At 39.9% G+C, this 12,258-nt stretch overlaps 1 protein-coding gene across 1 annotated transcript in view; it reads left to right on the forward strand.

The window, feature by feature from the left end:
- LOC134634810 (sodium channel protein type 5 subunit alpha-like) overlaps positions 1–12,258 on the forward strand; it is a 172,257-nt gene that overhangs the window by 71,973 nt on the left and 88,026 nt on the right. Inside the window, exon 12 of the mRNA XM_065471659.1 lies at positions 3,548–3,786. Within this exon, the coding sequence (XP_065327731.1) occupies positions 3,548–3,786 (239 nt within the window). The remainder of the gene's footprint in view (positions 1–3,547; positions 3,787–12,258) is intronic.

Below are 12,258 nucleotides of genomic sequence, written 5' to 3' on the forward strand. Positions count from 1 at the left end.
TGAATTAATGGTCCACAGTTTGTTCTTTTAGAGGGAATAATTCAGCTGCTATAATTCATTGACTGAGTTTAATGGAGGCATTTTAAAGTCTGTTTTTATGCCCATGCCCTTGTTTTTGCATCTGCAATCGACTTTGCAAACCGCTTTGATCCCATCTCCTTGTTTCATGCTGTACTGTATATGACTTAATGTGATAGTGGTTGCATTTATATGAGAGTGTTAGTGTAGAACAGATGGCAAAGTGGGGAAAGAGAGAAGGGAAATGACACACAGCGAATGACCAGGGGCGGAGCTGAATCCAGGCTGCTGCCTCGGTACATGGGGCATGTGCTCTATCAGGTGGAAAAAATACAGATCAGAACAACTTATTGATTCTACACCTGCAGTTTTTATGCCCCGGTGACCATAGAAATCAATACTAAGTCTTTATCCACGTTCATTTAGATGGGGACTTCCTAATATTATCCCAAATACCCGCTCAGCTGAGGCTGAGTGGTGAGACTTCTTTGATTTATTTAGCAGACTTTGATAGCAGCGAAACAAAGTGAAGCTAATCTTAATCATTCTTAAAATAATCCCACACAGGATTAAATGGATTTCCTTTCTTTACAGAAGCTTCTGTTTCACTTCATTTCTACCAAAAGGCAGAGCGATTTAAAACAGGCTCATTACCTGGAAAAAACAAGTTTCTGCATCAGCTCCAGCATCCTTTCACATTTTATGTGTTTGCTTTTGTGTGTCAATATGGGACTGTAACCTTGCCTGACTTTGTGTCTCAATATGTGTGTGTTTGTGTGTGATTGTGTAACCACGTATTTGTCTGAATTATAACGCTTTTGTGGGTGCGAGAGAGGAGCGTGTGTGTAGCTGTGTCTGAGTTTGCTTCAAAGACTGTGTGTGTGTGTGTGTGTGTGTGTGTGTGTGTGTGTGTGTGTGTGTGTGTGTGTGTGTGTGTGTCGCTGCCCTAGTCAACCCCAGGGGAACACAGGCTTTGTTTGCGCCAGGGACTTGGGAAAAGGGAGAGAGACACAGAGAGAGAATGATAGAAACAGAGAGGGAGAGAGTGTTATCCTGGTCACCCTCATTAACCGTGAGATCATTCCAACTTCCTGTGTGTGTGTTTGTATGTGTGTGTGTATGATATTGGTGTGTTACATTTCTGGATTCATATCAAATCTGCACTCGTGTGTGTTCTAAGCGTGTGCGTGCGTGTGATAGGTCTGCTGAGTCACAGTCTCTCCCCTCGGCAGTCGCTGCTCTTACAGAACAGATCATTATACAGGAAAATACAAAATCCCACTGCTGTCCTCCCTGCATCCATCTGCACACCCTTCATCCCTCCGTCCCTCCTCGGCTCCCCTCTTTGATTTATTCATGTCATTTTTAAAATTATCATCTGTTTCCCAGGAGACTTTCCTTCAATTTAAAATAAGCTTTATGAATTTATTTTGCATGGTTTAACTTGAGCTCTTCTTTGGATTAAAAAAAATAAAAACAGCACTACGATCCATAATGTTCTTACCAGTTCAGATTAACTAAGCAATCACCAGGTGGCGTTTGGTTGTATGGAGGGAAAAAAGTGCCAAAATAAAATAGAATTATTAAAATAAATCAAAACATAAATTGCAATTTTATAAATATTTGCTTCAATTTACTTCTGCATTCTGCATCAGCTATGATTTTGTCATAATTACAAAATATTCAAAGTACGTCTGGTAATAGTCGGGAAACCTACACGGGAGGTAGTCATAGGGCATTTTCATAACTGAAAAACAATTTTGTTAAAACACTGTAACCAAATCAATTTTACACCCACTCCAAGTGTCTCGGCCTAAAGAATAAACAGTTCAGCATAATTTTAATGAACTGCATGAAGATGATGTCAGTGATGAAGGGGAACATTCGTAAATGGACTGGTTCTTATATAGTGCTTTTCTACTCTCCTGGAGTGCTCAAAGCGCTCTATACAACACGCCGCATTCACCCCATACACACCCATTCACAGAAGCACTATTATCTATACGGTGAGTGCTTTCTAACTATCATTCATACGCATTCATACTCCAATGGATGCATCAGAGAGCAAGACGGATATTTCATGTCCAAGGAGATTTGGCATGAAAACGGGGGGAGCCAGGGACCAACCTTCCGATCAGCTGCTGACCTGCTCTACCTCCTGAACTACAGCCACCCCACCTCGTACCTGAGGAGTTTCTGATGGTTCACTGCAGAAAACTTTGAGAAGTTTGGCTCAACTTTAGTTGGCTGCTCAAAACAAGTTATATCATATGGAAAGTTTTTACTTAATACCAGGTTCATTTTTCAGCCATGACTCTTTTTTGTGTGAAAATCATTTTCTAATCTGATCACATGTTAACTGTAAATGTAGCTTAAAGCTGTGAAATGGAGAAACAATAACAGTGTTCACGTTTGATATATCAGTTTGGAGATTTCCCATCATTCAGACAACTTCAGGTCCTGAAGAAGGTTTTCATGAACCTTGAAGGGCCTGGATAATTTTATCTGATGTCATAATCGGAAATGGTGATGAAGAAGTGCAAAGAGAGCATCTAATGATCAGCTCATGTAAATGTCTCTATAAGGGCTCTTTTACAAAGAACAATTTGGGAGTGCGACTCCTCTCACTGCTGCCATAATGCCGTCGGTCATCACACTGACACCAGAGGACACCTTGTAAACATTCAGGAATACTCCAGCCCTGTGACTTTTCACAGTCTGCATTTTCGAGGCTCCGTCACTGAACGAGACGCTTTTTTACTTCAAATAAAAGGCTGCAAATCCACCAGTGCTTTTTTCATAACGTGCCTTCACTGTTTGTTTTATTGATCTTCTGATGAATTAGTTCATGTGTTCAGGACTGTTTGCCATCAAGCTTTGTGCCACACAGCCACAGAGCAGCCCACCAGCTATTTTATTTCAAAGTATTTCTGTTATCGTTGTTGTTATCGACCAACATAATTACAGGTAATGCAGTCTGAGCCTCTGCTCCACAAGTATTTATATAGAAAGAGCTTCAGATTGTAACACAACAGATTCATTTATCAGTCCAAAATTCCTTTTAGACCAGTCTTTGTTCCTATTAATAATCACATTTATCCATTGATTGGTATTCTTTTCACCTTGCCTCCATCCTGCTGTATCCAAATCATCTCTTGACTTAAATCACTTCTGTTCTTGTTTTAATCGAGCAAAATGTTAGATCAGAGTCAAAGTCGGCAACAATCCCAGCTGATCAGCTGATCTTAAAGATAACTTGAGCTAATTTTAAGCCAAATCTCGTCTTTTAGGCTTACTATGTATTAATTTGTCATCTGTTTCAGTCATCATTACACCTGGAAAATCACACACAGGGCTCAGTATTTTTGCACCTTTAGTCTGTTCCACAATCAGCTTTGCAACTTACCCCTTTCCCAGCTTCTCAGTTGTTCAGTTTCCAACTTAACCAGTGTAACTTTGTTTATGCAGAAGGAAACCACATTTGTCTTTGCCTACAGTGCCCCTTGACCACATTTTGTTTCCTGTGCAGAACTGGAGGAATCCCATAAGAAGTGTCACCCCTGCTGGTACACGTTTGCCCACCGTTACCTGGTTTGGGAGTGCTGCCCTATGTGGCTTAAGGTGAAGCAGCTGGTGAAGATCATGGTGATGGACCCCTTCCTGGACCTCGCCATTACCGTCTGCATTGTCCTCAACACGCTCTTCATGGCCATGGAGCACTACCCCATGACTGATGAGTTCAATGGCATGCTCACCATCGGGAACCTGGTAGGAACAATGGATGAATGAATGCGTGGATGCTTGGTGGGAAAGCAGTAAAGCATGGTTATTAGTGGAGATATGTGGGTGAGAGACACATAGACACAGGTGCACTGTTCACCCAAACAATCACAGGAATACAGAAGCAAACAAGATCAGATATTTGCAGAATAATCAGCTCAAAAACTGCTGCTTAACAAAGACTCACAAACTGAACCTAAATAACAGATGGGGAAACCCCATAAAGGTAAAGGGGGAAACCACAGGGACCATAAAGAAGCCCCATTTCCCCCTGTGCTTATAGCAGATGGTTTATTTTGCCCTTGAGGCCTCTTTATTTATAGCAAGCCCCACCCTCTGCCTCCTCTTTTAATAAACCAGGAATGACTGGAGCAGCAGACAGGTAACTCAAAAGAGAGAAAAAGTAGTTAACGCAGCTCATGAAAGATGAAACATCGCGAACCAATTGCTTGAGCAACATTAAATGATTATTTGCAGCCCTGTCATGTTTAAATGTGTTTGTCTGAGCTCATTTAAACTGGATCTGAAGCCCACACTGTTATCTAATCCTCCATTTAGCAGCTATACATTTAAATGTGTCCTTCATGTTTAACTAATAGTTTTAACAGGTTATCCACACTTTAACCTTCAAGAACCTACTAGGAGTAACCCCTGAAGCTCTTTTGTGAACTCAGCGGTTTCTATTATATTTCAGGCCTGGTTATAGAACAATTACTGTGTGTTCATGAGGATGGTCTGTCTATGGAGGTATTATTTGAAAAACCTGGAAATTATTCTATTGGTCGTCTGTATGGATATATACTATGGTATCAGAACTCGTCATTAAGAATAAAGGTGAGGAAATCTGTAATTCAAATTTAAATCCATACTATTTGCTAATAATTTAACTGCTAGAAATACTTTTAGGTTCTGTCATTTTAGTTCATTTTAGCTTTTACATCTTTCAACTCTTTGTACTGTTTAGCTCAACGTGTTTATCTGCAGTGTTAGCTTCAAGTTTCAGCTGTTAATCATAGTTTAGCTATCTATTTGACTGCTGCTGTGTCTTTACCAACCGGCTGGTGAGTGGTTACCATGGTTGCGTGTAGATTGCATGAAAGACACCGACTTGTCTGTAAACATTCCCCATTTATTCTCTGAGCTGTTATAAAATTTGAAAATGTGCGATACAGTACAAACCGGAAATGAAAAATGTTTACCTTAAGAATAAAAGTTGTGACTTATCGCTTCAACCAACACATTTCAAAAGATGCAGCTTTTACTTTGAAGGCGAATGTTGTTTCTGATTTCGTCACACTTTTCACAGTTTCACTATCTTTTGTGTAGCAGACAGGTGCAGACAAGTTGATGCCCTCCATGCAAACTACTGGTGGCTCTAGCAACCTGATAGCAACCAAAGCAACTGCAAGGATATTTCCAGTGGATCAGCTTACCAGTTTCAAGCTAGCAGCTGCCAGTAACCAGTTGTCAACTAGTCCTAGAATACACACTTATTCCTAGCAAGTAAATAGCTAGCAAGTTTCTTAGCCAACAGTTACCAAAGGGTCATTGACCAGTCTTTTAAGGCTGCATGCCTTCAGATTAGCAGTTTCATGTATTTTCCTGCAACTACTCACAGTTGGTGAGGAAAAACCCAGTGGGTGCTGAACGGTCACTGGCAGGTCTCTCCTGTGTGTCTGAGGCCTTAAGTTAGCTGAGTGTGTCTTGTCATGTACTCCCTGCCTATCCATTGTTGTCTTCCATAAACTAATAGCATGGTGTATGTAAAGAAACCTGATAATGTCACATCCAATATCCTGTTTCATGCTGGGAAAAATGTCAGGACTTTTACCTGCCACATTTTCAGAGATATGTATCTATTTTATCTCTTTGTATTGTAACACAAGGTTATCTCTAAATCGCTGAAATGAGAGATTCAGTCAGTTTTGTGAATCTCAGCTCAGAGAATCATGCAAACTTGTCTTGGAAGAGCAGAGTGAAGGAAGCTCCTCACTGGTTGTTTACAAGCAGGTGTGGAAACAAACTTTGGGCGGGTTGAAGAGACTGTGACATTTTCCAAAAGTGACAAAGAGCGTGACGGTTTGGGAAACCCCCGTCGGACATTTGAAACCACAGCAAATCTTTTTGGACAATCTCAAATCCTCAGGATTCAGAGAGGAAAAATAGAAACTAATTTCATTGCCTTTCTAGAAAAGTCTGTGTTTTTTTTTCTCTTTGTAAAAAAAAAAAAAGGCAAGGTGGGTTTCAGTATTAGAGCTGACAGATGCGGGTCAGATAGCTTTAAACCACTGTGACTAACTCCAGTGTTTGAGCCCGCAGGTGTCCCGACTATCTGACAGGAGCTGATAGGTTGATGCAATATGGTAATTGGTTCACCTGAGGTGTGAAAGGCCCTCAGCCAGAGTCAGTGTGCTAATCACACCTGTACACACACACACACACACACACAGACACACACACACACTTGTTTCCGTCCAGTGATGTCAGGTTTCCTCAGCTCAGGCTGCAGGCAGAAAATGGTAATACAGTTTATAAGTAGAAACAGTGATTTTGGCCTGCCGGCAGCAGTGGTTCAGTCAGTGGGGCCAGGCTCAAAGGTGGGCCTCTGTGGGAGAGTCACATGGATTATGAGAGATGCTTTTAGCAATGCTATGATGCCCCAGCATTCATTTTCCTCTGTAAACAACCAATTACTTCAAAGAGTAAGTAAACAAAATGATCTTCAGTTTCAACCGAGGCGAATCAGCAGAGAAATACGGCACTGCTTTGTTGCTTCTTCTGATTGGTTGCGCAGCCACCAATGCTCACGCTGTCTTTTCACTGTGTTCAAACTACAGAAGTGAAACTCATAAGCTGCTCTAACTCTAAATTTTAGAGTAACCAGAGACAGTATAAGGATTGCAAATGTCGCTGAATCCTAAATAGAAATCTATGGCACAGTTCTGAAATGCCAAAGATGGAAGCTGTCCTGTCACAACCTCCAGAGGCCAAATCAATAGCTGCATGAGTTGATTGTGTTTGCACAGAACAGGCTCACAGCAGCTTTAACTGTGTGCTGACAGACATATTTGTTACTGTAACAAAGGTAAACTTAATTGTCTGTATTCATTTTCTTGGCTTACTATAACCATACAGTGAAACAGAATGGGGAGAAGCTGGTCCAAAGCCAGGAGATGTTATTAATCTCTACCCATTAATAGAGCAGCTTTACTAATCTGAAGAAGTTGTATAATTTATGGGACAAAAAAAGCTTTTAAAATTTAAAGTCACCAAAACTTTGAACGGATCTTCTGATGATTTAACTGGTGAGTGTATTTGGACTGCAGAAAATATGGCAAAATAACAATGAAATGACCCTTTAAGGCATCTTTTGCCCTGGTTTTTGCTGGAAGAGTCGCTCTCTGTTACTCTTGAAGAGTCTTACTCTTATGTGCAAAGTGTATAGGTGTGAGAGTGGATGGTATTTGATAGCTCGCCTCCTTCTCTAGGATTGAGCAGACACAGCTGATGGATCGATAGTTTTGAAGCAAAGTGATTGATTCGATTTATATAATGATGTTGTGTACGTTAAGCTGGTCAGCTGTGAATGCCCACATGTTAAGACAGCTTCAAAACCCCCAAGGAACGTCAAGGAGTCAAAAGCACGAGCTGTTATATAATATCCCTCTAATGTTGCTGTCATCTTGCCTCCAGTTTAATGCAGCTATATACTTTTGCAACGTAAACAGTTTGAAGCGCTCCTCCATTTCAATTCAGAGGCGTTGAAGTCTCAGATAAACGCTGCGTCGTGTCAACGGGATCCAATTGCACTGTGGAGTCGCTAAGTTCTTTATAGGCTAAAACCTCTAATCCTCACAGATGTTTACATAGCATTTAGCTAGCCTTTCTGACGGACAGGAGAGCCTCTGTGTGTGTGTGTGTGTGTGTGCGTGTGTGTGTGTGTGTGTGTGTGTGTTATGTAAGGATCATGTCAGGTCAGTTCTGTGCTGACACAATCGATGTGAGTTTTCACTTTTTGTGGCTGTTTCTCGTGTGCTCTTCAGCGTCGCTCTCTGGTTTCACTTATCAATATTTCCATGTATGCAAAGATCTATAGAATGCATACATTCACTGCAGGCTTTTATCCACAGAGCAGTACTCTGCATCAAGGGCACAACTCATCCTCGTTATACTTAACCTTTAATGTCTTTCATCATAGAAGCACAGTATGGACTAGTGCTGGGCGATATGGAAAAAATATTTATCACGATATGAATTATTTTATATCACGATAACGATATATATCACGATATACGACCTGACCTGTGGTCATCTAGAAAGTACGCAGTCTGTAAACAGTGAGTGCCGAGGGTGCAGTCTTTGTTTTGAGTTACTGTAAAGTATGTCGCAAATCCGGGTGCACGTACAGCAGCACCAGCTCGCAAACCACGAGACAGAGTTTCTTTGCGAAAAATATCATTTTTTTATACTTTATTTTTTCTTGCATAAAGTTAAGAGCATGTATAGTGAGAAGACAACACTAATATATTTGCCACAGGCTATTTAACCTTTTAAGACCTACCATAGAACCAAGTCCGCCAGAGCTTATCTTTATGTTTTTACATGCTGTAGTGCCACTTGTGGGAGTATTTCAAGTTTCCATACATCAATACAACCGTTATAGCCCAAATTTTAATAATATGTATGCATTAAGTCCATAGTAACTACATAAATTGCAAAAACTTGTAGTGCAATAAACTACAAAAAAATTGAAAATCGTTTTTGTTTTGTTTTTTACATATATTTCTAGTTAAAAAAATTTTAAGAGGTGTATCCCTCAAAACTGTAAATACAAAAGTTTCCAACCACGAGAAATTTATTTTGAGTGTCTTCATAGTTTTATTTTTGAGATACACTAATTTTTATACACTGCAGGAAAAATGAAAATAAATATTATAATGCATCAAAATAAACTATTTCCAACAGTGTAATTTGAGTTCTAAGCATCCCAGAAACGATACAGAAAAACATAAAGTCAAACATGTCTTTTAAAAACACCAACATAGGCTTATAAGGCCCTTTCGCGAAAATGATGTCACTTCCGGTTTCGCGCAGGTAATGACGGACATGCGATAGTTCGCGCTGACGTATATGCCAACATAGGAAGTCTTATGAACCTTGGCAAAGCGTGTTTCTGGAATATTATGTTTTTGTTGCTGCAAGTGCTTCTTATGCAGTTTCTGCAAAGTTATATGTGGAAGGAAACCGTGACCTTGGACAAGCTAATGGCATAAGATGTAAGTACAACTCCTCCGGTTTCACATGCAAAAAAAAAAATATTGCGCCACCTTACGTGGTTCCAGTTCTACAGGGATTTAAAAATAGTTAGGTAAAACGGAGTGTGCCTGCTCCGACCGGTTGTAAAGGGTTAATTATATATTTTATGTAATAATTTATAAAATTTGGGTTAGTACGATATAAACGATAGAAGACAAATGGCACGATAGACACTTTTCTATCGTCCACACGATATATATCGTCATATCGCCCAGCACTAGTATGGACTTAATTTTAGATTAAGTCTGGATTTTTATTTTAATAAATCTGAAAACATTTATCTGATTTTAAGGTTTTGAGTGTATCCTGAATCACAACCTATGACAGTATGACAGCTAGGATAAGCTCCAACGAGAAAGAAGATGGACAGATTGAGTTGTCAGTCTGACAGGGACCAGCAGCTGAATGCTATATTAACACTGTTTAACTAGTAAATGATAGCATGCAAATATAGCATGCTAATATAAAGTCTTTGGGTTGTGGCAGTTTCACAGAATTTATGAAATATAAATGAAACATAGAGAGTTCAGTGAGACTGAAAACTTAAGCTCTGTCAATAGAATAGAATAGAAAACCCTTGGCAGATCATATTTACATATACAGATAGAGATATATATATATATATATATATATATAACTGACCCATGCATTTTGCAACTGGCTACCCCATTTACGTTTCTTTTGATTACCCTTTTGATTGCTATATATTTGCAAGCCACTTTGCAATCCGCCACCAACCCAGCTCTTCCCTTCAGGCTGTCTGACTCTGTTGTCATTGGTGCTCACAGGGTTTTCCTGCTGCTCTCCTCACCTCTAGCTTTCTATGTGTCTGCATGGAAAAGTAGGCAGGTCACATAACGAAGGTGTACTACAAAATAAAGTAAATCATTGCATATGAACTTTTAGTTGCTCTAACAATGGAGCGATCGAAAAGTCTTGTGGAACAGGTCTACAAGTTATTGTAGTTTTTTTAATTTGGTCAGCATAGTGCTGCCCTTGCTAACAGGCACTAGGGCAGTGATGGGGAAGACAAAAACTCAGAGATGTAAAATGTTTTTGGGGGCATTATTGTATGATCAGAATGTCCTTATGTGATGACTAAACAAATAAAAAGAAGTAAAATTAGCGTATAAACAGAATTTAGGAAAAACTTTTTAAAAACTGATGAGCTTTAGACTTAAACAAGCAATTTATCATCGGGAAATCCACATGGACACGGTGTCTCTGACCAAAGCCTGTGTGTGTGTGTGTGTGTGTGTGTGTGTGTGTGTGTGTGTGTGTGTGTGTGTGTGTGTGTGTGTGTGTGTGTGTGTGTGTGTGTGTGTGTGTGTCCCGCTGCTTACTCATTACATCTGCCTGGTTGTGACAAAAATAATCACGTGTCTCTCGCGCACACACTCACACAGTCCGTGTCATCCTCTCTCTGCTGATGTTACTGTTATTACTGAGTGCTGATGTCGACAACCCCTGTTTGGGAGCCAGCAGCATTCGCACACACACACACACACACACACACACACACACACACACACACACACACACTTACTTGCTGGCCCGAGTAGTTTTTCATCGCTCAGTCAGTGAATCAGCACGCGCAGACACACACACTCAGTGGAGAACACAGTGTCTAGACCTTAAACTTGCCAGACACACACATCTCTTCGTTCTCACAGACGTAACTGTTTGGTGAGGAAGCGAGCGAGTCTGCTGGCTGAACTGGATCTCAGACCTAGATCTCGGCCCACAGACTAACGCCTGTTTCACAACAAAGAGTGGACAGTTAGTCGTGTATAATTTAAAAAAGCAAGCTTTTTTAAACTTAACTCCTCTGATTTGGAGTAAAATCAGAGTGCTAGGATTAGGAGATGAAGCAAAGTAACTTACCTGATTAAAGTGTGCTCTGAAAAGTTCAGGTGAAACAGGTGAAACATGTCTGCCTTTAAGGCCCTCCACACAGAGCTTGTACAAAAAGATGAATGCAGTCAAACCACTGGTTGGTGATGTCGCACTAAAATTAGTGATTTGGCTGCTGCAATGCTACCAAGCTTGGTTAGTGGTTCGTATCAGTAAACTATAGAGTACAAATGCACAGACACTCAATCATTCAAAGCACAGGAGCTCACACTTTTTGGCAGCAGCAATATTATTGGTCACATGATGTCATTAAAAATGCTCCAAAAGGCCACTCACTGAGGTGAAGCCTAGCAAACAGCTACAGCTGCCTGTGAGGTGGAAGTGAGCCTCAAGTGGACAACAGAGGAACTGCAGCTTTGTCATTTCTGTGTTGGTTTCATTTTCCACCTCCAGAGGTTTCCACTTGTTTTATTTGTCTAATCTTTCATATTTTATGGAGACCAAAAGCATTATTACGCTGCACTTTATTGTGGCGGGATTACTCGCTACCTGACTGGTGAGTTTTGTTCACAGCCAATGTCAGGACAGCTGTTTGTAAAGTAACCTAAATTTTAAACTGTATTATTGATATTTATTCTCATTGGCCTATTTTCCAATATTCAATACAGCCCTCCACTCCCCACCCCAAAAACCTAAATAAATTGTACAATAATTCATATAATAAAAAAAATGCTAATGAAGCAAATGAGATACAAATGAAAACTCATATATGCAAATTAATATTGTCCTAATTTTCAGAGCAAATCTATGCATATATGTATCTCTTAAAATAATAGAAAGGAAGGAAAACTGTGATCTGTTGATTTATTTTTAATAGACTGATTTATGGGAGAAATGTACTTGTACAATGTAATGTAATATGTTTACTGATTTAATTTAGTTTTTTTTTTTCATGCTTGAACTTTGCCATGATTTATGAAAGTTTTATGAGGTATTGCTGTGGTTAGTGCACTCCATATGGTGTTCCTGTTCATTTTGTCTTGCATTTAAAAACTTTAGAAATAAAACAGGAAAAAAAAATCAGTCCACGGGTTTTTATAATAAAAATAAATCCGAGCGATGTTCGCTGAGCCTCAGCGTTCAGAGAGTTTACAAAATATTTCTTGCATAATAAAATAAAGCGTGCTGAGAAGTGATGTGATTTTTAGCTGGAGCCCAAAGGCAGCTGCTGACATTTGACAGCTGAACTGTGTCTAACTTGATTAACGTCACTCCGCCTGATGTCAGCAC

Source organism: Pelmatolapia mariae, linkage group LG9 (genome assembly GCF_036321145.2).
Source record: "Pelmatolapia mariae isolate MD_Pm_ZW linkage group LG9, Pm_UMD_F_2, whole genome shotgun sequence".
In the NCBI taxonomy this organism is placed as follows: domain Eukaryota; kingdom Metazoa; phylum Chordata; class Actinopteri; order Cichliformes; family Cichlidae; genus Pelmatolapia; species Pelmatolapia mariae.